General features: G+C 39.8%; 1 protein-coding gene across 1 annotated transcript in view; it reads left to right on the forward strand.

Moving 5' to 3' along the window:
• DCC (DCC netrin 1 receptor) overlaps positions 1 to 26809 on the forward strand; it is a 1287746-nt gene that overhangs the window by 1156958 nt on the left and 103979 nt on the right. The window contains exons 22-23 of the mRNA XM_069569336.1: positions 13864 to 13929; positions 23033 to 23195. Of these exons, the coding sequence (XP_069425437.1) occupies positions 13864 to 13929; positions 23033 to 23195 (229 nt within the window). The remainder of the gene's footprint in view (positions 1 to 13863; positions 13930 to 23032; positions 23196 to 26809) is intronic.

The raw sequence follows: 26809 nt of genomic DNA on the forward strand, positions 1-26809 counted from the left end.
GTTAGTCTTTCTGAGCCACAGTTTGCTCATCTACAAAACAGAGCTAATAATGTCTACATCATCAATTTGTAATTAATAGCATCCTCATCCTATTTATTATAGAAGTCTTTCCTGTTGTATTTAATTTGCTGTTCACACTCAGCTAGAATCATCACTCTAGAATGCATATTTGATTGAGTCATTTTTCTACTTAAAAATACCTTCAGTGGATCTGTTCCCTATAAGAAAAACTCTAGATTCTTTTGTAAAGCATATAATGAGTTTTATGATTTCATCTCGGCCTCTTTCTCTAAGCTTACCCAGTTCATTCTTCTCTGGTACTTTTACACTCATCTTTTAATTCCCAGCTGTCACCCCTGAAAACTCAGGGGTCACCCTGAGTGATGTCACCTCAGCTGTCAACCCTGGAACACTTTCCATCATTTTTCTGGGTGGAATTAGTCAATAATCCTGTTTTTCCATGTTCACCTACTTAAAATTTTTTTTTTAACTTTTGAATTTGACAATGTAGTTATCATTCACTTAACGTATTTTCTCTCACTAGATTATGAACCTCTGCAATAGTCCTTTTGTATTACTAATGCTTAGAGCCGTGGGTGGTCCACTCAACACATTTGTGGACTAGATGGATGGACCATGGACAGATACACGAATGAAGAAGTTCTGTGCTACAACCGCGTTATTATTTACACATCCTAACAGTGCAGCAGCAGGAGCTCCCATTCTAGTGTTTCATACTGCAGTTGCAATTTCCCTATACACAGTCACTTGGAGAAGAAAGAACATCCATGCTCTTCTGTTTTTTCTTGCTGTGCTACTTGGCAACTTCACTAACACAAAAACATTTCTAACACTGCCTTTTGGAGAGACTTGTGGACCATCCAGGTGGGGAAGCTCCCATAGGCCCTCATAGCGTTTGGGAATGGTTGCTCCCTTATAATCCACGTAAGACCATGCCTCATCTCCATATTGCTGTCTGGTCAGTGGACAGGCTCTTAGGAAGTCATCCAGGGAAGTGTCCATGTTTAAGGAATCAGGATTGTTTGAATCAGATTGTTTGGAAATTTTCATAAAAACTAGGCTGCCTCTAAAAGTGATTTCCTAGACCTGTATGCTGGTCATTATTCCAGATGCATTATCAGAAGGAATGTATTCAAAGGCATTCTTGTGAGAGGAGATGATTTAGAGACCATTCGGCTATACCATATCAGTAATATTATTAAGCATCACTATGTGATGGCACCTTACGCCAGTACTCTTGCCTGGAAAATCCCATGGATGGAGGAGCCTGGTGGGCTGCAGTCCATGGGGTCGCTAAGAGCTGGACACGACTGAGCGACTTCACTTTCACATTTCACTTTCATGCCTTGGAGAAGGAAATGGCAACCCACTCCAGTGTTCTTGCCTGGAGAATCCCAGGGACAGGGGAGCCTGGTGGCCTGCTGCCTATGGGATCACACAGAGTCAGACACAAATGAAGTGACTTAGCAGCAGCAGCGACATGAACAAAGCTAGTGGAGGTGATGGAATTCCAGTTGAGCTATTTCAAATCCTGAAAGATGATGCTGTGAAAGTGTTGCACTCAATATGCCAGCAAATTTGGAAAACTCAGCAGTGGCCACAGGACTGGAAAAGGTCAGTTTTCATTCCAGTCCCAAAGAAAGGCAATGCCAAAGAATACTCAAAATACCGCACAGTTGCACTCATCTCACATGCTAGTAAAGTAATGCTCAAAATTCTCCAAGCCAGGCTTCAGAAATACGTGAACCATGAACTTCCTAATGTTCAAGCTGGTTTTAGAAAAGGCAGAGGAATCAGAGACCAAATTGCCAACATCCGCTGGATCATGGAAAAAGCAAGAGAGTTCCAGAAAAACATCTATTTCTGCTTTCTTGACTATGCCAAAGCCTTTGACTGTGTGGATCACAATAAACTGTGGAAAATTCTGGGAGAGATGGGAATACCAGACCGCCTGACCTGCCTCTTGAGAAACCTGTATGCAGGTCAGGAAGCAACAGTTAGAACTGGACATGGAACAACAGACTGGTTCCAAATGGAAAAGGAGTGCGTCAAGGCTGTATATTGTCACCCTGCTTATTTAACTTCTATGCAGAGTACATCATGAGAAATGCTGGACTGGAAGAAGCACAGGCTGGAATCAAGATTGCCAGGAGAAATATCAATCACCTCATATATTTAGATGACACCTCCCTTATGTCAGAAAGTGAAGAGGAACTCAAAAGCCTCTTGATGAAAGTGAAAGGGAGTGAAAAAGTTGGCTTAAAGCTCAACATTCAGAAAACAAAGATCATGGCATCTGGTCCCATCACTTCATGGGAAATAGATGGGGAAACAATGGACACAGTATCAGACTTTATTTTTTGGGGCTCCAAAATCACTGCAGATGGTGACTGCAGCCATGAAATTAAATGACGCTTACTCCTTGGAAGAAAAGTTAAGACCAACCTAGATAGCATATTCAAAAGCAGAGACATTACTTTGCTGACTAAGGTTCAGCTAGTCAAGGCTATGGTTTTCCTGTGGTCATGTATGGATGTGAGAGTTGGACTGTGAAGAGGGCTGAGCGCCGAAGAACTGATGCTTTTGAATTGTGGTGTTGGAGAAGACTCTTGAGAGTCCCTTGGACTGTGAGGAGATCCTACCAGTCCATTCTGAAGGAGATCAGCCCTGGGATTTCTTTGGAAGGAAGGGTGCTAAAGCTGGAACTCCAGTACTTTGGCCACCTCATGCGAAGAGTTGACTCATTGGGAAAGACTCTGATGCTGGGAGGGATTGGGGGCAGGAGGAAAAGGGGATGGTAGAGAATGAGATGGCTGGATGGCATCAGTGACTCGATGGATGTGAGTCTGAGTGAACTCCGGGAGTTGGTGATGGACAGGGAGGCCTGGCATGCTGTGATTCATGGGGTTGCAAAGAGTTGGACATGACTGAGCGACTGAACTGAACTGAGAGTTCATAACAGTAACCAATGTTCTTCTGAAATAGATATGCACATATATATGTTTTTATTTTATAATACTTAGCAGTTCAGTTCAGTCGTTCAGTCGTCTCCGACTCTTTGTGACTCCATGAACTGAAGCACACCAAGCTTCCCTGTCCATCACCAACTCTCAGAGTTTACTCAAACTCTTGTCCACTGAGTCAGTGATGCCAATCAACCATCTCATCCTCCGTCATCCCCTTCTTCTCCTGCCTTCAATCTTTCCCAGCATCAGGGTCTTTTCTAAGGAAAATACTTTTCCTAGCATCATACATGCATACATATTTCACAGATACAAGAATTTTTTCATCTCTTCTTTGATTGACATCTGCCACATGCTTAGAAATCCGGCCATGTGTTGGTCTGGACTAGTGCTGCTTTTTATCTGTATTTGCAAAAGATGAAAAGTGAAATATTTGGAAACTTTTTTCCTAGTTTAGAACATCACTTGCACAACTTTCTTTACACATCATTTGCCATGTTCCACAAAAGATTATGCATGTGCTACAGGGAATCAGGACCCAGAATCAAACTGCAGTGTCAACCAAGAGCTAGGGATTAAGAGTTTATTTGTTTAAATTGTTCATATCTAGAATAAAATTTTCTGTTTTGTCTAGAACTTTCCTGATTGACACTTGGGTCTAGGCAAAATTGATAATAGCAGGTTTTTTCACCCTAATCTTCATAATAACTATATGTTCACTCTTCATGACATTTATATATGAAATTATAATGTTATATTTTATACTGACTTCTAAGGATTTTTAGAGAGCTTCCCTGATAGCTTAGTTGGTAAATAATCCACCTACAATGCAGAAGACCCCAGTTTGATTCCTGGGTCAGGAAGATCCGCTGGAGAAGGGATAGGCTACTTAGTCCAGTATGCTTGGACTTCCTTTGTGGCTCAGCTGGTAAAGAATCCACCTGCAACATGGGAGACCTGGGTTCAGAAAATGAATTTACTTCTTGTCAGAGTCTATTTATATTTTATGGCATAAAGACAGAAATCGGAACCCCTAAATAAATGACCCTCATGGTCAAGGAAAAGATGGACAATGGCTTATTTGGTTCTCTTGCACTGGGTCTGACTAGAGTAGGTCACCAAATGCATTCCCGTTCCTGTCAATTACTGTTCATAGACTTGCCACAGGATCCTTGAGCATAAAACCTCAATATCCCCTTCATGGATCACAGCCTTGTCATGGCAAAGGGGCTTGCATAACTCAATGGAGCTGTGAACCATGCTGCACAGAGCTACCCAAGACAGACAGATCATAGTGAAGAGTTCTGATAAAACATGCTTCACTAGAGGAGGGAATGGCAACTTACTCTTCTTGCCAGGAGAACCTCATGAACAGTACAAAAAGGCAAAAAATATGACACCAGAAGATGAGCCCACCCACTCCCCACCAACCCACCAGGTTGGAAGGCATCCAGTATGCTACTGGGGAAGAGCAGAAGGCAATTACTATAATAGCTCCACAAGTAATGAAGAGGCTAGGCCAAAGTGGAAATGGTGCTCAGATGTGGATGTGTCTGGCGATGAAAGGAAAGTCTGATGCTATCAGGAACAATATTGCATAGGAACCTGGAATGTTGGATCCATGAATCAAGGTAAATAATTGGACATGGCCAAGCAGGAGATGGCAAGAGTGGACATCAACATCTTAGAAATCAGTGAACTAAAGTGGATGGGAATGGGTGAATTTAATTCAGATGCCCATTATATCTACTACTGTGGGAAAGAACCCCTTACAAGAAAGAGAGGAGCCCTCCAAGTTAACAAAAGTCCAAAATGCAGTACTTGGGTGCAATCTCAAAAATGACAGAATGATCTTAGTTCATTTCCAAGGCAAGCCATACAAATCACAGTAATATAAGTCTGTGCCCAAACAGTGATGCCAAAGAGCTGAAGTTGACTGGTTCTATGAAGACCTACAAGACCTCCTAGAATTAGCAGAAAAAAAAAAAAAAGATCTCCTTTTCATCATGCAGGATTAGAATACAAAAATAGGCAGTCAAGAGACACCTGGAATAACAGACAAGTTTGGCCTTGGAGTACAAAATGAAGCAGGCAAAGGCTAACAGAGTTTGTTAAGAGAACACATTGATCATAGCAAGTACACTTTTTCCAACAAGAGAAGACTCTACACATGGACATTACCAGATGGTAGTACCAAAATCAGACTGATATGTTCGTTGCAGCCAAAGATGGAGAAGCTCTATATAGTCAGCAAAAACAAGACCTGGAGCTGACTGTGGCTCAGATCATCAGCTCCGTATTGCAAAATTCAGGCTTAAATTGAAGAAAGTAGGTAAAACACTAGACCATTTGGGCATAACCTAAATCAAATCCCTTATGATTACACAGTAGAGGTGATTAATAGAATCAAGGGATTAGATCTGGTAGACAGAGTGCTTGAAGAACTATGAATAACATTGTACAGGAGGTGGTAACCAAAACCATCCCAAAGAAAAAGAAATGCAGGAAGGCAAAGTGTTTATCTGAGGGAGCTTTATAAATAGCTGAGGAAAGAAGAGAAGCCAAAGTTAAGGGAAGAACTGAAAGATATACCCAACTTCAGAGTTCCAGAGAATAGCAAGGAGAGATAAGATCTTCTTAAATGAATAGGACAGAGAAATAGAGAAAAACAATGTGATGGGGAAAACTAGAGATTGCTTCAAGAAAATTGGAGATAGCAAGGGAACATTTCATGCAAGGATGAGCATGATAAAGGACAGAAATAGCAAGGATCTAACAGAAGAAGAGGCTAAGAAGACATGGCAAGAATACACAGAAGAACTATACAAAAATAGTCTTAATGACTCAGATAACCATGGTGCTTTGGTTACTCACCTAGATGTGGATATCCTGGAGTGTGAGGTCAGTCGGGCCTTAGGAAGCATTGCTGTGAGCAAAGTTATTAGAAGTGATGGAATTTTAGCTGAGCTATTTAAAATCATAAAAGATTATGCTGTTAAAGTGCCAAACTCAATACGCCAGAAAATTCGGAAAACACACCAATGGCGACAGGACTCGAAAAGGTCAGTTTTTCTTTCCAATCCCAAAGAGTGGCAATGCCAAGAATGTTCAAACTACTGCACAGTTGCACTCATTTCACATGATAGCAAGTTCAGTTCAGTCACTCAGTCGTGTCTGACTCTTTGCGACCCCATGGACTGCAGCACACCAGGCCTCCCTGTCCATCACCAACTCCTAAAGTTTACTCAAACTCGTGTCCATTGAGTCAGTGATGCCATCCAACCATCTCATCCTCTGTAGTCCCCTAATCCTCCTGCCTTCAATCTTTCCCAGCATCAGGGTCTTTTCAAATGAGTTCTTCACATCAGGTGGCCAAAGTATTGGAGTTGCAGCTTCAGCATCAGTCCTTCCAAGGAATATTCAGGACTGATTTCCTTTAGGATGCACTGGTTGGATCTGCTTTCAGTCCAAGGGACTCTCAAGAGTCTTCTCCAACACCACAGTTCAAAAGCATCAATTCTTTGGTGCTCAGCTTTCTTTATAGTCCAACTCTCACATCCATACATGACTACTGGAAAAACCATAGCTTTGACTAGATGGACCTTTGTTGGCAAAGTAATGTCTTTGCTTTTTAATATGCTGTCTAGGTTGGTCATAACTTTTCTTCCAAGGAGTAAGCGTCTTTTAACTTCATGACTGCAATCACCATCTGCAGTGACATGATAGCAAGGTTATGTTCATAATCCGTCAAGCCAGACTTCAGCAGTACATGAACCAAGAATTTCCAGGTGTACAAGCCGTGTTTCAAAGAGACAGAGGAACCAGAGATCAGATTTCCAACATTTACTGGATCATGGAAAAAGCAAGGACATTTGAGAAAAACATCTACTTCAATCCATTGACTATGCTAAGGCTTTTGATTGTGTGGGTTACAGAAAACTGTGGAAAATTCTTAAAGAGATGGGAATACCAAACCATCTTACCTGTCTCCTGAGAAACCTGTATATGGGTCAAGAAGCAACAGTTAGAACTGGACATGGAACACAGACTGTTTCGAAACTGTGAAAGGAGTACATCAAGGCTGTATATTGTCACCCTGCTTATTTAACTTATATGCAGATTACATGATTCAAAATGCTTGAATGGATGAATCACAAGCTGGAATCAAGATGGCTGGGAGAAATATCAACAGCCTCAGATATACAGATGACACAACTTTTCTGGTAGAAAGTTAAGAGACTATTGGTGAAGGTGAAACAGCAGAGTGAAAAAGCTGGCTTGAAACTCAGCATTCCAAAAACTAAGATCATGACATCCAGTCCCATCACTTTGTGGCAAATAAAAGGAGAAAAAGCAAAAGCAGTGACATATTTTTTTGTGTCCAAAATCACTGCAGTAGTGACTTCAGTCATGAAGGAAAACTATGACAAACGTAGAGAGCATATTTAAAAACAGAGACATCACTTTGCTGACAAAGGTCCATATTGTTAAAGCTATGGTTTCTCCAGTAGTCATGTACAGATATGAGAGTGGGACCATAAAGAAGTTTGAGCCCCAAACTTTCTAACTGTGGTGTTGGATAAGACTGTTGAGAATCCCTTGGACTGCAGGGAGAGCCAATCAGTCCATCCCAAAGGAAATCAGTCCTGAATATTCATTGGAAGGACTGATGCTGAAGCTGAAGCTCTGATAGTTTGGCCACCTGATATGAAGAACTGACTCATTTGAAAAGACCCTGATGCTAGGAAAGATTGAAGGCAAGAGAAGCAAGTGACAGAGGTTGAGATGGTTAGCATCACCAACTCAGTGGAGATGAATCTGAACAAACTCCGGGTGATAGTGGAGGACAGAGGAGCCTGATGTGCTGCAGTTCATGAGGTCACAAAGATTAGGACATGGCTTAGCAACTGAATAAAAACAATACAGCCTCAGTACATGCTAGTTGCCCTTGTATATGAAGTAGTAATATTATACTTTTTTTTAATGAGTGAACTTTCTTTCATGTTAACTTGAAAACAATGTGTTGAACCTGAGGAAAGGATGAAAAGAGCTCATTCATTTTTATATTAATATATGTTTGAAATATTCTAGGCATAGGCTATGATTTTGCTTCCTAGTTTTCATACCTTTTTTCAAAGTCAGCAGGGTTATGAACACTTAGCCACATTTTTCAGCCTCTGGAAAAGCATCTGCTTTAAATATATCTCAATATGATCTGTGTACTGAGCAGTAAAATTATATTCACATGGCATCAATGCATTATCTTTACCCAATGGTATACAAGACAGAAAATCAATGCACTTCTCTTCATTATCACCAGAATTATCTTCAAAGAAACCATTTCTAAGATCAAGATGATATCTCAGTGCTCTGTATCCTTGGGAGGATATATATTGAATGAATGTTAGACAACCAGTCTGTTCATTTAATTTAGATTATGGCCCATATCTTGGGATTGATTGTGTGAGTTCCATTCTGAAGGACCCTCTGTTAACTTCAGTCAGGAAGAATGGATTAAAAATAGATTAGAACTACCACATTCAGCTTTTTCTATGTCCTCTGCAGAATAATTTTCCATTCACTCCTTTCTGAACTTATAAACATCCACTCAGAAAAACCACTCTAGAACTAAATTCCAGTGGAATTAATCTTTTCTACAGACTTTGTTTATTTATTTTTTGGCTCCACAATCACTGCAGATAGTGACTGCAGCCATGAAATTAAAAGACACTTGCTCCTTGGAAGAAAAGCTATGACCAACATAGACATCATATTAACATTACTTTGTCAGCAAAGGTCTGTCTAGTCAAAGCTATGGTTTTTCCAGTAGTCATGTATGGATGTGAGAGTTGGACTATCAAGAAAGCTGAACACCAAAGAATTGAGGCTTTTAAACTCTGGTGTTGGAGAAGACTCTTGAGAGTCCCTTGGACTGCAAGCAGATCCAACCAGTGCATCCTAAAGGAAATCAGTCCTGTATATTCCTTGAAAGGACTGATGCTAAAGCTGAAACTCCAATACTTTGGCCACCTGGTGTGAAGAACTGACTCATTGGAAGAGACCTTGGTGCTGGGAAAGATTGAAGGCAGGAGGAGAAGGGGATGACAGAGGATGAGATGGTTGGATGGCATCACCAACAGGATGGACATGAGTTTGAGTAAACTTCAGGAGCTGGTAATGGACAGGGAGGCCTGGTGTGCTGCAGTCCATGGGGTTGCAGAGTCAGACACAACTGAGCAACTGAACTGAACTGAGGTGCTAAACAATTTTACCACAGGGAATATTCTTCATCTGCCCATATGTACTAAAACTTCGTGTCTGATGTAAACATTACACTGCTTAAGTTTACACACATACACACACTTCAGTACAAATATAGAAGCAATATTTTAAGTAATAATGTAAGAATAGGAACATAAACGTTAACATGTGTAATAGTAAGAACTTAAAGTATGTTTGTTATTAACACATTACAAAGTGTTCCCAGTTTAGTCACTTATCAAGTGTTGAGAATATGGTATAAATGTTACTTTGGTAAGCACCAAGAAATATAATAATGAGCACACATCCCGAAGGAATTCATGTTACCTCTGCTCATTTTTCTCTCAATCCAGAGAGTAACTAGTAGGAAAATCATGGAGACTAACTTTTATCTAAGGGAGTATGTTTCTCTTGCCAAGATAAAATGATCTATCCTTTAAATAAAGCATAGAAAATAACTCTTTAAGTGCCTTTAGCATTTATACTATTTAAAGAGTATAAACCAAGTGGAGGAGCATAAATTTTTTGGTTTGGGCCTCCCTTAGAGGTACATAAATACAATAAAGTTAAGCCTGTATAAACTATTTTTAAATAACTTGAAAAAAGCCCCCGTCTTCCTCTTTTCAAGTCAAATATGGGATCATTTCTTTTTCTTTTTTTCTTTCTTCTTTCTGAAACCAGAGAAAGGTGGTTTGCTTCAGTTATCAAAACTTTCTGAAAGAAACGGATTTTTGGATGAAATCCATGGTTGGTTAGGAGATTCAGTACTCTCATCTTAATTCTGTTCCTCACCCTAATTTCTATTAGGAAATTTGGGTACGGAGTAACACAAGAGTTCTTCTTTATATTCTTGAGAATATAATACTATATTTTTATAGTACATTTTCATTCCTGTTGTTCCTGTAAAACCATATTATTAATTCCTTAATGAAAAAAGAAACTACATATCTCTAGTTTTTTTAACTATATGGAGCTTTATTTGAATAATTTTTAAAAATTTATATACATTGAAATATATTACTTCCACAAATGTTATGTTTAAATATCCATATATTCATTTATTATTTGTAATTTTTAATTTTGAAAAATGTGAGAGATTTAGTACCATAAGCAAAAAAAGGAGTTGATGATTTAAGATAAATTTAATTGTGATATGTATGAGGCTGAAAAGAATACATTATCTTTTATTTGCATGTACTTCTTTTAAAAATACTAGATAAATGAAAAATATTTTCACTGAAACATAATAGTGATTTATAGTAATAGTAAATCAATTTAGTAATGGTTATTTTATAGTAGGAATTAACTTATTCTTAGATCTTTAAAGTCAGAATAAGTTAAAAACGATATGATATTAGCTAATATTAACCATAAATAGTCCTGTATAGCATTTGGATTCAATGAGCCAATGCTGTCTGTCTTGGCAGGTTCTATATCTAATAAATCTTTTTATGCTACCCCTCCCATGAGCATCTAGGACTATGCCTTGCCTATAGTAGGCACTTAGTATATTTTGAGTTGAATTATTATCAGTTTTATGCTCCATTAAAAAATTAAGACCTCTGGGATTGAATAGTAGTTTATATCTTTGCCTTTAAGTGACTTTTCATCTTCCAGAGTCTAATTAGGTTGCTCTTTCCCTTAATCAGTGCTTATGAAATTCACCAAGTTTACTAAATGCGTCTAATGTTTCAACTACAGCAAAAAGCCCTTTTGGCATGAGAAACAGTAATAGTCCAGTGTTTCATCTGACAGTTTTGTGATTGCTGCCTTAAGATAGCAGGAGAATCTTATGTTTTTAACTTGTTATTTGTGGTGAATAATCTGCCTGCTAGTGCAGGAGATGTAGATTCCATCCCTGTATTGGGATAATCCCTAGGATGAGGAAATGGCAACCCACTCCAGTATTCTTGCCTGGAAAATTCAGGGCAGAGGAGCCCGACAGGCTACAGCCCAGTGTTGCAAAGAGTCTGACATGACTGAGTGACCGAACATGCACACACACATTTACCCAATTTACCCATAAAAAGACTTCTTGAGATTTAAAAGACATGTTGTAGAGGACAAAAACATAGAAGCACACAAAGTGATATTTGATTCCCACATCTTTAAATAAAGAGATCTCAGACTCCAATATCCCGGAAATGAGTTTTGTGTCTCTTTACTGAAGAGGTGCCAGAAGTCTTAAATCACCATGAATCTAATCTTGCTTGTTGATGATATCAAGTTTCTTTAAAGCATTTCCTGTTGGATTTGTTAAGAGTTACTTAATTTTCTTTCATGATATCCATCTAATTATAACCAACAAAATATTGACTGATGTCAGTATCCTAGATTATGTGAGTAGAATGCTCAAGTTTTCAGCTGCTCCGTTGCTTCAAAAGTATTTTGAGTTCCTTTATCTTACACAGAGCTCTAACCATATGACATCTGATATTCTTCAGCATATTGAAATTCACCATGTAATCAATAGCCTCGCTGAGTCTAAAGGGTGCTATACCCATAGAGATTTATGTTTAAGTAATATATGGATGTGCTCAGGGGCTTGTTTCTGCATCTTCCCACAAACTAGCTGGGAGAGTTAGAAACTTCATTAAAAAGACATTTGTCAGGATGCTAGAGAATAGGAAAAATCCTCCACAGGCTATGTACCTAATTTCCAGCCAATACAGAATGACTCCCAACAGGAATCATTTATTGCTTTAGTGGCTTAAGTGATGGGGCTGTTAGCTTCTCTTTTGGCTGACTGCTTTGCAATCTAGTTGCTTTCAGATGTGTGAAAAGGCATCTTAATATTCATAGAGAACTTCTGTCTCACTTCATTTCTTCCAACCTTGATCTATCAGTGTCCTGTGGGCAAAGCTTATTGAAACCCCAGATGTGTCAGAGTTAACACAAACCAGGTACTTGGGGAAAGGGTTAGGCTTATCTGTGTTTCAGTCATCGCCCCCCAAGATGTTTTCACAATTGCTGCTTATTTCATACTTTTTTAAGTCACTCAGTCAGGATCAACTGTTTATGACCCCATGGACTGTAGCCCATCAGGCTCCTCTGTCCATAGGATTTCCCAGGCAAGTATATTGGGGTGGGTAGCCATCCCCTTCTCCAGGGGATGTTCGTTACCCAGGAATCGAACCTATGTCTTCTACATTGCAGGTGGATTCTTCACCATCCAAGCCACCAGGGAAGCCCAGTCACCACCATTCCTCCCTGCCTCACACACAGGAGCCTCCATCCTAATTCCCAATTGTTTATATAGAGTCATTGACCAGCAGATTTTAAACATTCAGATTTATCCTGGAAACAGAATATAATGTCATTGGATTAATTTATCAGTGCTTATTGGAAACTTAACACCCTCATTTCAGCTCTGACTTGACACTGAAAGAATTATTTTTTAAATTATGAATGCTTGGTCTGGTAACAAGACTTGTTTCTTCATAGTTCTTTTGCAAATAAAATGATAAGCTCTTAGAAAAGCTGTAGTTAAAAGTGCTAATTACAGAAAATTTGGTATGCACAGGAATGTCACAGGAGCAGGACTTGGAAGTCTTCAAAAAAAAAAACAAAACAAAACACAAAACTGTACATCTGACAAAAACAACGAATGTTATCCTAGCTGGCTTCCTCAATATCACCCTCTGATGATAACCACTTTCAGAAATCACACTCCAAAGTGAATAAAGAATTATCTGCACTCTTGTGTTTACGTAGAGATTGAACTCCCAAATTTTTTTTTTTTTCCCTAATAGATATTCTGGAACTCAAAATCTAATCAAATAATTACAGTTCTACAAACATACCAATAGAAAAGGGAATTACCTGTAGTGAAAAACTATTAATTACATGTGAATGATAGTGTAATTACTTCTGGTTAATGTCTGGCTCAGTTCTCTTAAAGACTACTTTTCTAATTGTTGAACACCTGTTAGAAGGCAGTGTTTCCAATGAGGTGATGCTCAAGAAACCTTGTTTCTTAGTGTGTTTGTAAGAAATAGTCAGACCATGTGGATTATGACACACCCCCTATTCTTTATTCCATATTCAATAGTTCATTCTCAGGCACCTACTTGTCATGTAATACAAAGACAACTTAAAGCCCACTTACAAGGCAAAAAGTGCTGTCCCCTTGTAAAGTAGTAATGCTAATTTGCCACAAAATCATGTCCAGTGGGCAACAGTGTAGACTAGACCCCGTGAAGCAAGGAGTAGGCGGGCTCTGTCTCTCTAGGAGCCAACACCCCCATTCCTCCTGTTCAGAGATGTTCAAGACAGAAACATTTAGGCTAACACTGATGTTGTTACCTGTTGGTAGCCTGTTAACAAGGATACTGGAGGGGAAAAAAAAAGAGGAAGTGATGGGTCAGCTTTTCAGTGTGGAACTGAATTTAGCTTGTTTAGAAGAATATTTTCATGACAGATTTTTCTCACACATAGAAAATAGCATTTTCTTGCAAAGTATAACGGTATCACTATTTTCAGGCTGTCTCTGAGGTAGATGAATTAATCTTACTCCATTGTTTGTATATTTTTAAATACTATTGTTGTTTGCTTTGTTCCACTTGTGTTTCCATGTTATAGGTCCACTAACATTCTGATATATTTTTCCAATGAACAGGTCGCCATGGAGATGGAAGTTATTGGCCAGTTGATACGAATTTGATTGATAGAAGCACTCTGAATGGTAAGTATATAAATTAGGTTCTATTGGATTAGTCATATTAATTAAAATGGTTAATTCTAGCATGTCTGAGGCAAATTTTCTGTTGACTGCAAGTGCCAATATCCTCAAACTTAGGGTTTTAGTGGGGATAATAGAAGCATGAAATTATTAATAAACCTGGAGTTTATTTCACCAGGAGACAATGGCAATGAGAGCTGACAAGTACACAAAACAGTCAGTTTGAAAAGCCTAGACATAGAGAATTTTATAAATGATGCAGGGCTGTTAACTATCTCTGAAAGTACTCTGTATATTTGAAATATTTCCAAAAATGAAATTTTATTAAAGAGAGGTGACGTCAAAAGTACAGCAAGCTGAAACCCTTTCAGTTTCATAAACTGAAGTTACTAGGACTTTTTAAAGAGTCAGAGTGCCAGGAAATTAAGAGGCAATCTGTACAGACAATAGAGAAGGAACAATTATTTCCTCACCGTTTCCATCACTGCTGAACAATGGTTATATATGTTACATTGAAGCAAATATAAGCCATGAACACAAAACAATATATTTCTTAAACGGTGTGTCCTAAAGAACATTTGACTTCACATTCCAGGATGTCTGGCTCTAGATCTAGTTGTCACACCATCATGATTATCTGGGTCATGAAGATCTTTTTTGTACAGTTCTTCTGTGTATTCTTGCCACATCTTCTTAATATCGTCTGCTTCTGTTAGGTCCAGACCAGTTCTGTCCTTTATCGAGCCCATCTTTGCATGTAATGTTCCCTTGGTATCTCTAATTTTCTTGAAGAGATCTCTAGTCTTTCCCATTCTGTTCTTTTCCTCTATTTCTTTGCATTGATCGCTAAAGAAGGCTTTCTTATCTCTTCTTGCTATTCTCTGGAACTCTGCATTCAGATGCTTATATCTTTCCTTTTCCCCTTTGCTTTTCACCTCTCTTCTTTTCACAGCTATTTGTAAGGCCTCCCCAGGCAGCCATTTTGCTTTTTTGCATTTCTTTTCCATGGGGATGGTCTTGATCCCTGTCTCCTGTACAGTGTCACGAACCTCAGTCCATAATTCATCAGGCACTCTATTTATCATATCTCGGCCCTTAAATCTATTTCTCACTTCCACTGTATAATCATAAGGGATATGATTTAGGTCATACCTGAATGGTCTAGCATTTTTCCCTACTTTCTTCAATTTGAGTCTGAATTTGGTAATAAGGAGTTCGTGATCTGAGCCACAGTCAGCTCCTGGTCTTGTTTTGGTTGACTGTATAGAGCTTCTCCATCTTTGGCTGCAAAGAATATAATCAATCTGGTTTCAGTGTTGACGATCTGGTGATGTCCATGTGTAGAGTCTTCTCTTGTGTTGTTGGAAGAGGGTGTTTGCTATGACCAGTGCATTTTCTTGGCAAAACTCTATTAGTCTTTGCCCTGCTTCATTCCGTATTCCAAGGCCAAATTTGCCTGTTACTCCAGGTGTTTCTTGACTTCCTACTTTTGCATTCCAGTCCCCTATAATGAAAAGGACATCTCTTTTGGGTGTTAGTTCTAAAAGGTCTTGTAGGTCTTCATAGAACCATTCAACTTCAGCTTCTTCAGCATTACTGGTTGGGGCATAGACTTGGTCCAGTCAAGGCTATGGTTTTTCCTGTGGTCATGTATGGATGTGAGAGTTGGGCTGTGAAGAAGGCTGAGCGCCAAAGAATTGATGGTTTTGAACTGTGGTGTTGGAGAAGACTCTTGAGAGTCCCTTGGACTGCAAGGAGATCCAACCAGTCCATTCTGAAGGAGATCAGCTCTGGGATTTCTTTGGAAGGAATGATGCTAAAGCTGAAACTCCAGTACTTTGGCCACCTCACATGAAGAGTTGACTCATTGGAAAAGACTCTGATGCTGGGAGGGATTGGGGGCAGGAGGAGAAGGGGACGACAGAGGATGAGATGGCTGGATGGCATCACTGACTCGATGGACGTGAGTCTGAGTGAACTCTGGGAGTTGGTGATGGACAGGGAGGCCTGGCGTGCTGTGATTCATGGGGTCACAAAGAGTCAGACACGACTTAGTGACTGAACTGAACTGAAAGAACACTAATCTTGAACAGAAATGCCCAATGGAACAACTAAAAATACTGCAAGTGAAGTCGCTCAGTTGTGTCCGACTCTGTGACCCCATGGACTGTAGCCCACCATGCTTCTCTGTCCATGTGATTTTCCGGGCAAGAGTACCGGAGTGGGTTGCGATTTCCTTCTCCAGAGGATCTTTTCAACCCAGGGATCGAACCCAGGTCTTCTGCATTGTAAGCAAGATGCTTTACCATCTGAGCCACTAGGGAAGTACCCAGTAAAATTTGAATTATTTCTAATTGCCTAAGAGCTGAGTCAAAGAAAATATTGCAAGGGATTACCATCTCAATATATGCAGACATCTCAATGTACATATCCATAGGTAACTAGAAATAATTCAAACTTAACTGAATCTCCTGTATTTTTAATTATTAAATCTGGCAAACCTAATTTTGGATCAGTACCAAGTTTAAAAGTTTGGTACTAACTATTTGAATTTGCCCTTCAAAAGAGAATGAATTCCCTAATGAGAAAGAAACCTTAGCCCAAATTTGACATGAACAGATAAGTCAACAGATAAGAACTTTTCTTTTCATAGGAGTCAGACTTCAGATGAAGAGAATGACAGTAACTTAGAGAAATGCATGCCATTGTATTTTTGTTTTTACTATTTAAGATTCCTAGTGAGAGATATAATTGTATTTCAATTTGATCTGATATACATTATCTCACAGGAGAGAGTCATGAAGATAAAATAGATAAATGACATCCAATGACTTTGAGCCATTTTACATAGATTATTCAGAGAAGGCAATGGCACCCCACTCCAGTACTCTTGCCTGGAAAATCCCATGGATGGAGGAGCCTGGTGGGCTACAGTCTATGGGGTCGCTAAGAGTCAGATACGACTGAGCGACTTCACTTTCACTTTTCACTTTCATGCATTGGAGAAGGAAATGGCAACCCACTCCAGTGTTCTTGCCTGGAGAATCCCAGGGACGGTGGAGCCTGGTGGGCTGCCATCTATGGGGTCTCACATAGTCGGATACGACTGAAGCGACTTAGCAGCAGCAGACAGATTATTGGCATTATCCCTTCTCAGATTTCTGCCTCACTTAATGATGTTTTAGGCATTTCCTATTAAATGAATGGTATGAACAAAGTACCTGAAACATTTCTAGAAACCCTACTGAAGTAACTAATTATTACAGGCTACATGATTCATTAAGGTGATTTGATAACCTCAGAGAATAGATGGTAGAGGGCATGCTTAATCTATTTCCTATTCTTTTTGCTAGCCAGTGGATGATGAAAAATATTAGTATGTAATTTGCCTTTAGCTTGTGCTCTTATATGCAAGTCAGCAAAGGCATTTGAAAACTCTACCTTCCTAATTAAAATTCTGCCAACATCTTATACCATAAAAAGAGGGTATATTTTCAAATTATATATACAAATGACACCTTAACTGATAAAACTCTAACACCCACCCCTCAACCTACTGATGCAAAGTAGGCTGCATCAACAAGAACACTGTAAAATCTTGAGTTTTTGAACCTCACATACAATGAAAGTTTCATACATCTCTTTATGTAGTGACAGAATTATAGACATTTCCTCTCTCTCCTTTTACTTGCTGGATTCATCCTTCAAAGGATTGTAATAGAATAATGGTTTACTGTCAGAATACTCAAGCCGGTTGCAAATAAATTTAGAGCTTGCTAATCATTTACTTTCCCTTATGTGTCTCTCTTTTAAAAGCAGCTCTCTTGGAACTCAAATAAAGAAAAACAAAGCTATAGTTCATGTTTATTCTTGAAGTTGGAAGCCCTTAATTAAATTGAGGAAACTGAAGAGGCTTCCTAAATTATGTTCTAATGACAGGTAGAATCAAAGCTAATATGTGGTGATATGATAGTATTTTACTTTTATGATGCATTCAATTTTATGGTTCACCTTCTTACAGCAGGAGAATCTTCAACTTCTGAGAATGTGATTTTGTAGTTTATATTTGTCTGAAGGAAAACAACAGTGAAAATTACTTCAGTTCAATTGTTTTCTTGTGGGGGAAGATAAATCACCAATTATGTTGGTAGCTTTTTCCATAGTTTTCAAAATTAATAATATTGGTAAAGAAATCTACAAACCCTACAAGAATGTTGTTATATTGATTTCAACCTTTGAAAACTTAATTAATTTGACAGATGTGATACTTTGGTGAAACATTATTTTAAAATTAATGTTATTGATTAAATTTTTAGTATTTAGAATCATATTTCGTATTCTGCAAAACATGACTTAAATGCTGTGGTTAGGAGAAAAAAACCATGATTTGCCCTCCAGTTTTGAAAACCTTTGTTTATTTAACTCAATAGCATTTTAACTAATCTAAGTAGAGTATATAGAGAAGCTCTTTCCATACTTGCATGAGATGGTCATTCTGAGGTTGGTAAAGTATTATAGGGCACCCAACAGATACCTTAATGCCAAAAGAAAGGTCCAGAAATAAAATTTTACACTCAATTCCATGATGTAAAGATTATTGGAGCATCTCAGGGGTCTCAAGTTCTAGTCTACAAGAGGCTCTGCCCACCTACTATCTCAGCTCAGTTCAGTTCAGTCGCTCAGTCATGTCCAACTCTTTGCGACCCCATGAATTGCAGCATGCCAGGCCTCCCTGTCCATCACCAACTCCCAGAGTTCACCCAAATTCATGTGCATCGAGTCGGTGATGCCGTCCAGCCATCTCATCCTCTGTCATCCCCTTCACCTCCTGCCCCCAGTCCCTCCCAGCATCAGGGTCTTTTCCAATGAGTCAGCTCTTTGCATGAGGTGGCCAAAGTATTGGAGTTTAATGTTAAGGACCTCAGACTAATCCCAAACTCCAGGTACTAGAAGTGACTCTGTCATGGTTTAGAAATGTGTGAATCCAGCCACTTAAATTTTTGGATCTCAGATCTCATGAGAACATAGGCAGTGTTCAGCTCGATCAGGATTTCTCAACCACAGAACTATTGCCATTTGGGACTGAATAACTTGTTTGTCGTTGGGCTTCTCCTATGCACCGTAGGATGTTTTGCAGCATCCCTGGCCATTATCCACCAGGTGCCAGTAGTGATTCCTTCCACTCTGCTGGAACAACCCAAACTGGCTCTAGACATTGCCAAATATCCTCTTGTGGGGTAAAATCGCCCCAGTTTAAAAACCACTCATCTTGATTAGCAACCTCCAGAAGTAGTTACAAGGTACATGGGTCCCTTGAGAAGCTCTGCAAAAAAAGTTTTCTGTTGTCAATAAGCATTGGGAAACGCATTTGGTATTGACTTCTCTTTGGCCAGGTCCCCTCCTTCCACCTGAACACTTAGAGCACTAGTTTTGAGACGGTGTCTCTGCTCACTCTTTACCCTTGATTCGGTGATCCCCATTCCCAGGCTTCAGATTCCATCTCTAGGCCAGCTCCCACAGTTACATCTCTAACACAGACCTTCCAGCTGCCTCTTCATGATTCATCGTGAGACCTCAATTCGAGACTGAACCTCTCTTCTTGCCCCACTGAGTCTGCCTGCACTTTCACCCTCTCCCCAACCCTAGACATCAGGACCGTTGCTGAGGCCTGAGCCTTCCTTTCTATCCTCCCCCATGTGCAATCCACCTTGTTCATTTCCTTGCCAGTTCTACCGCACGGTGTACCTGTCCTCTCTGCTTGACTGAAATTGCCACCATCTCAGTTTAAGGGATCGTCTCCTCTTAACCTGGCAAACTCAGTATCCTCTTAGCTGGTCTATGTTTTTCCACCACCAAGCCCTCTCCATGCAGAGGGAAGAGATGTCTTCTTAGAACAAATGAAGCCTGTCACTTTGCTGAAAACTCTTAAACCATTTGTAGCTTTACCGAGGATGATTGACTTGGATCTACAAGGCTCAAATGAGCAGGGTCTTGTTTATCTTTCCTGCCTCATTTTGTGCCATTTCCTGTTTGTTCCCCACATTCCACACACACACACGGTCTGCCGTTAGTTCCCTCGTAACGGAACAAGAACTAACTCCTAGCAATACTTTAAAATTCAGCTTAAATGTCACTTTTATAATGAGGTTTTTCATGACCTCCATCTTCTGTCAGTGACCTCATATCTTCATGTTACATCTTTTTACATGAATTCTTCTTTAAAGTACCAACTATACAGGTAATTATGTATATATATATATGTGTGTGTATATATATATATATATATATATATATAAAACAGTGAATTGAATGCAACGATTATGCCTCTATTTTTGGGGGGGTGGGGATGAGCAATCATTATTCTAATTTGGGAATTATTCTCAGACCACATAATATATAAGACTATGGCATAAAAGGAGATCCGTCCTGAGTGTTCTTTGGAAGGAATGATGCTAAAGCTGAAACTCCAGTACTTTGGCCACTTCATGGGAAGGGTTGACTCATTGGAAAAGACTCCGATGCTGGGAGGGATTGGGGGCAGGAGGAGAAGAGGACGACAGAGGATGAGATGGCTGGATGACATCACGGACTCGATGGACGTGAGTCTGAGTGAACTCTGGGAGTTGGTGATGGACAGGGAGGCCTGGCATGCTGCGATTCATGGAGTAGCAAGAAGTCGGACATGACTGAGTGACTGAACTGATGGCATAAAAATTATTATGAAATCATATGTGTATATGTGGCCCCATAAATAGCTTTTAGTGGTTTCATAATCTGGCTGTTGTTCCTTCTCTCCTCTTCCAGAAATATATCTCAGAAATGGAGCTTTTGCATCTCTCTGCTATTAGCTATGCCTTGATCCCAAGAAGAAATCTGACATTCTGTTCATATCACCATGACACGCACATAGGGTACATGTTTCAGAAATGGAAGACAGAACATTTAGCACATAGGAATTTTTTTTTTCCTTCTCTGGTCCAAGCAATTCCAATTTACATGGTCTTAAAAAATATTCACCCAGTGTTACTGCCATGTATGACTCAAACTAAGATTGTCAGAAATGGTGAACTGTTAAATTTAAAGTAATAAAATCCATGAGCTCCCCAAATGCCTCCATTGTATGCTGTCATATAAAAGGTTAATTTATACCAATCAGTTAATTTATTAAGAACAGAAAGGGCATATTGAGGTACAACTGCAACATGATTTTTTCAGTTGTAAGTAAAACTAACAAAGTTCTGACCTTTCATTACTTGCCTCACTCCTTTGTCATAAAGGAAAAAGTTGCTTCAAGGAAACCTTATTTCTTTCATTTATAATCAGAATCTTTTAACAGAAAGTACTATGTAAAGACTTGATGAATTACCCGCCCCTGAGATTCAAGTTATATTGGTAGCATTTATTTTTTTCTGATAATATTGAGTCAACAATAATTTATTTAAAATTAGGTGACTGTCTTTAAAAAAAACCCCAATGATTCCTAGATAAGTTATCAAAAGATAGTATTTCACTTTTGAGGCAAGTGCTGGGTTATTATATTCACTTGTGAAAACAAGTTACTATATCTTTCACTTTGAATATTATCTACAAGCTTTCTAGAAAATTTAAGAGTTTAGAAGTCCATACCAAAAGTATACCAAATGGTATGGTATATTATTAAGTTAGGCAAAATTTTCTTTAATATTTCAGCAGCATAGTGATATTATAAGCAATTAGTCTGTGTAGGGCACTTAGAGAGTTGTTTTGCATGTATTTTTTCTAATTGTAACACTAACTACATAAGTAAATGTTATTATTTCCATTTTACAGATAAAGGCACAAAAAAGCCATTTAAAGGCTCATTAGTCACGCTTGTTTATATAAGCAAATTATCATTCTGCTATTTTCACTTAACTGTTGTGTGCCATGAGGTACAGTTGCAAAACAGGAAAAAAATAGATTAGAGCTTTATGGCACTCTTTCCAAGCCTGTGGCTGCTTTTAAGTAGGACTCATGCACCCTTGACAGGTTGAAAATTAAATGTGCTTTATAGATAACTGCCTTAAAGGAACGGAAAGTGTGAGTGATGGGTGTGAAACAGTTTGTGTTTCATGGCATCAAACAAATAATGGTTTCTCAGCCTGTTCTGATTCGTGTCATGGTGGAATTCTTATCACCCAAAGCAGCATGCTTCCCATCCTCCCCACTTTCTGTTCCCTATGAAAGCTGAATTATATTTTTTCATTGAGATATAATTCGCATACCATAAATTCACCCTTTGAAAGCACACAACTCAGTGGTTTTTAGCATTTTCACAAGGTTCTACCGCCATCACCACTGTCTAGTTCTAGAACATCTTCATTACTCCCAAGCGAAACCCTGTACCTTTAAGCAGTCTCTCGCCAGTCGCTTTTCCTCACATCCACTGGCGAACACTTTCTGTCCCTATACACTTGCCTCTTCTGGATATTTCACATAAATTGGTGTTTAGTCGCTGAGTTGTACCCGACTCTTTTGCAACCCCATGGACTGTAGCCCACCAGGCTCCTCTGTCCATGGGATTTTCCAGGCAAGAATACTGGAGTGGGTTGCCATTTCCTTCTCCAGAAGATCTTCCCAACCCAGGGAATGAACCTGAATCTCTTGCACTGGCAGGTAGACTCTTTACTACTGAGTCACCAGGGAAACCCACAGTTTCATGTAAGTAGAATCATATGTGGGCTTTTGTGTCCGGCTGCTTTCACTTAGCAGAACAACTTCAAGGTACATGAATTTTGTATCATGTATTAGTATTTCCTTTCTTTTTATGACTGGATAGTATTCTATTGTATGGATATATCTCATTTCTTCATCCATTCATCAGTCAATGGCTCTGGGGTTTCCCACTTGTGGCAATTTTGGCTAAGGTAGCTATGAATATTCCTCTGTAAGTTTCTCTGCGGACTTGCTTTCATTTATCATGGGTAGATAATTTAGATCTTTCCTGTCATTTTTTCATTGCTTTCCCCACCCCTCCAGCTTCAGGAATGCCCAGAACAATAGGAACTCTGAATCCTTAGCCAAGCGTGATATGCCATCGGCTGCCACATGTCCTGAAACTGATCTCCATTTGCCTGTCTTTCCCCAGAACCGCCCATTGGCAAGATGCACCCCCCACATGGCAGCGTCACTCCTCAGAAGAACAGCAACCTGCTGGTGATCATCGTGGTCGCCGTTGGCATCATCACAGTGCTCGTGGTGGTGGCGGTGGCCGTGATTTGCACCCAGCGTTCTTCAGCCCAGCAGAGAAAGTAGGTAACAGCGGATTGCCAGAGAAAAGTCACTGTTTGACCTGAATGCCATTTTTTTTTTAATGTTTAAATTTTTGGCTGCCACTGGTCTTAGTTGCTACATGCAGGATCTTTACTTGCAGCATATGGGATCTTAGTTCCCTGACCAGGGGTCGAACATGTATTCCCTGCAGTGGAAGCATGGAGTCCTAACTGCTGGACTGCTAGGGAAGTCCTGAATGCCATCTTTCTGAGTTAGATTTTTGATGGCTCTCTTCCTGTGCACGTTCATGACTCACCATGCATTCTTTATCTCCTCTCCTGACCTGGGCAAAAATCCTGCCTTTTGTCCATTCTAGGCCCATAAAATAAGTGGGTGAGGTAAAGGCTTGCAGACGTAATAGCAGAATCCACCTGGACGAACGCTTTGCATGTCTCTTTGATTTTACTTCTTTTTTTTTTTTTTTTAATTTTGACTACAATGGGTCTTCACTGAGTGTGCTCCTCCCTGTTGGTAGTGTGCAGGAGCCCAGCAGTTGTGGCACACGGGCTCTCTACTTGTGGCGCATGGGTTTCTCTCGTTGCGGCATGCCAACTTAATTGACCTCTGTGGCATGTGGGATCCTAGTTGGCCAACTAAGATGCAGGGCTCAAACCTGTGTCCCCTGCAGTGGAAGATGGGTTCCTAACTGCTGGGCTAGCAGGGAAGGCCCTGATTTTAATCCTTGAGACCAGATTCTTATGTTCAAGTGAGGGTAGCTATTCCTTAAGTAACACTTAGAGAATGAACTTCACCATGTCCCTACTTATGATTCTCTGCAATTATGGATGAAAGGATGGAGATGTGTGTTCGTCTAAAAGTATTGATTTATCCCTTTTGACGTGGAGGTTCATAGGCATTTAGTCAGTGCCTATCACATGAATGATTAAGTGTAGAATAGTTACAAAGTCAGCATAGTTACAATGCTATGGTGTGTGTATTTTGGAGGCAGTAGTTAGGGTGGAAGAGAGATTCCAGAAATTCAAAATGATTCAGATTGCCTGGCTCTGGTTGACTTTCAGAAACTAAAAATTTTGAGAGTCTTAAAAATATTTTCATATCATGCATCTCTAGGTAATAATATATACGAGAATGATACATCAAAGTACAAAGTTTGAAATGGAAAAGAAGTTTGATTCAGCTTATCGCCTCCCAGCAATACTGTCTAACCAGCATATTTACCCTTGTACCAGCCAGTTGTGGGAACTAGCAATAATCTTCTGGTTGTTTTATGCCTCTTTGCCTGCCTAGCACTTTTCAAATTCAGCCTGATACGGTTTTTCTCACCTGTGCTTTTCTCACTGGATTGTCTATAGTAGGCTCTTCCCTTAATTTTTGTTTGTTTTTGGCCTGAGGCATGGTGCTCTGCATGCCTGAGGCATGGGCTCACAGGTGGCTGGTGTGACAACTACATACAACACACATTGCTAGAGAAAGATTCTCTAGCAAATAATTTTCTGTCTTTCCTGGCAAATACCTCAGCTTTTCTCTCTTTTAAAAAAATCCTATGATTCCTGTTTGTTGATTTCTACTGTATTTTCTAGCATTTTTAAGTAAAGTATTTAGTAACAATATACAGGAGGATTTCCATAGTGTAGAAAGTAAAATAAAGATATAGAAGCAGTCGTTGCATTTCATTTATTTAGATGGCATGTCAAATTTTATATCCAGCTGCATTCATTTGACTAGACTGTCTTGAAGCTGATGATAGCTGGTGTGCAGGTCCATTGTTCCCCAATAGGAAACCAGACAGAGTGAGATTTACAGGGTAGGTCTCCCGTGTAAGCTTTCAGGGAAGTCTTAAGGCTTCCCAGGTGGTTCAGATGGTAAGGAATCTGCCTGCAATGCAGGAGACCCAGATTCAGTCCCTGGGTTGGGATGATCCCCTGGAGAAGAGAAGGGCCACCCACTTCAGTATTCTTGTCTGGAGAATTCCATGCACAGATGAGCCTGGTGGGCTACAGCCCATGGAGTCACAGAGAGTCAGACAAGATTGAGCAACTAACACACACAATCACAACACACACAATCACACACTGAGCTTCTAGAGTGCTGGGCACTTAGTAAGCTTCTGGGGGAAAATCACTGCGATTGAGTAAGTCATTGAACAATCTCTTGGTCCAGCAATCCCAGGAAAGGGCTTTTGTAAACAAATCACAGTGGAAAATCAAAGCCTCAGGTCTCTGAGGCAGAGCTAAGATTCACTGAAATGGACGCAAGGAGGGTGGTGGTTTCAGACCTTACTTCATGCCAGTTTTAAAAACACGGAGGCATTCACTAAAACTAACTGAATGAACTCAGTCATCTGTAGTGTGGTATTTTGTCTTCATCATGTTTATCACTGTAAGAAGAATGTCTGAGGGTCTTACTGATTCGATGAACTGGATTCCTGAGCCTATCTTGTTTCTCCACAGAGAAGAATGCTAGTCTTCTCCACATTACAAATGTGAGATTTGATGCTATTTTGAGAAACTCTCAAATTGTCCTAAACCGCACCCTAAGCACTTAGTTAGGAGCTTAAAGGATTTTTTTTTTTTTTTAGGAAGAGAAGAGGCTGAACCCTGGAGTGGCTTGTTTATATTTTAATTTACTTTTTGAATTAATTAATTAATTTGGCTGTATCAGGTCTTAGTTGCGCTACGGGGAATCTTTGTTGCATCCTGCACGGGCTCAGGAGTTGCAGTACACGGGCTCCAGAGGACAGGGGCTCAGTGGTTGGTGCACGCAAGCTTAGTTGTTCCTGATCATGTGGGATTGTTTTTTAAAAAGTTAATTAATCTGTTTATTTATGGCTGCACTGGGGTCTTCGTTGGTGCCCTTGGGCTTTCTCTAGTTGCGGACAGCGGGCTACTGTCTGGTTGCAGAGCCCAGGCTCTTCAATGTGGCTTCTCTTACTGCAGAGCATGGGGTCTAGGCACACAGGCTTCAGTAGCTGTAGCATGAGAGCTCAGTACTTGTGGCCTGCCGGCCCTAGAACATGCAGGCTTCAGTGAGTCCAGCATGTGGGCTCAGTAGCAGTGGAGCTCTGTGACATGTGGAATCTTCCTGGACCAGGGATCAAACCCATATCTCCTACACTGGCAGGCAGATTCTTATCGACTGTACCACCAGGGAGGCTGAGCATGTGGAATCGTAGTTTCCCAACCAGGGATCAAACATATGTCCTCTGTGTGGCAAGGTGGGTTCTTAGCCACTGGGCTACCAGGAAAGTCCCTGGCTTGTTTTTAAAATTAGGAAATGAATGTAAGAATAAATCACTCCATGAATGATTGAAAGTCTGAAGAAAGTTAATCTATGGTTCCTATGCTACTGCGCCTTAGGTTTTTCCTCATCCTATCTCCAACGTCTCTTAATATTTACTTGGCATCTTGGTCTCTTTGTTTGTATGTGTTAACAAAGAAAAAATACTTCTCCTTTAAGATATTTTTGAGTTTTAATTTAGCTTTTTTTGATTTTGCTGAGAACCTCTCCCCATACCACCACCATTGAACTTCATAGAACAAATCAAATAATGCAGATGAAAGCAAAATCAATTCTAATTTGAAACAGAAATAATGTCCATTACAGGCCTCTCAGAAATGGGAGTTTAATGTGA

This window comes from Ovis canadensis, chromosome 23 (genome assembly GCF_042477335.2).
Source record: "Ovis canadensis isolate MfBH-ARS-UI-01 breed Bighorn chromosome 23, ARS-UI_OviCan_v2, whole genome shotgun sequence".
Classification (NCBI taxonomy): Eukaryota; Metazoa; Chordata; class Mammalia; order Artiodactyla; family Bovidae; genus Ovis; species Ovis canadensis.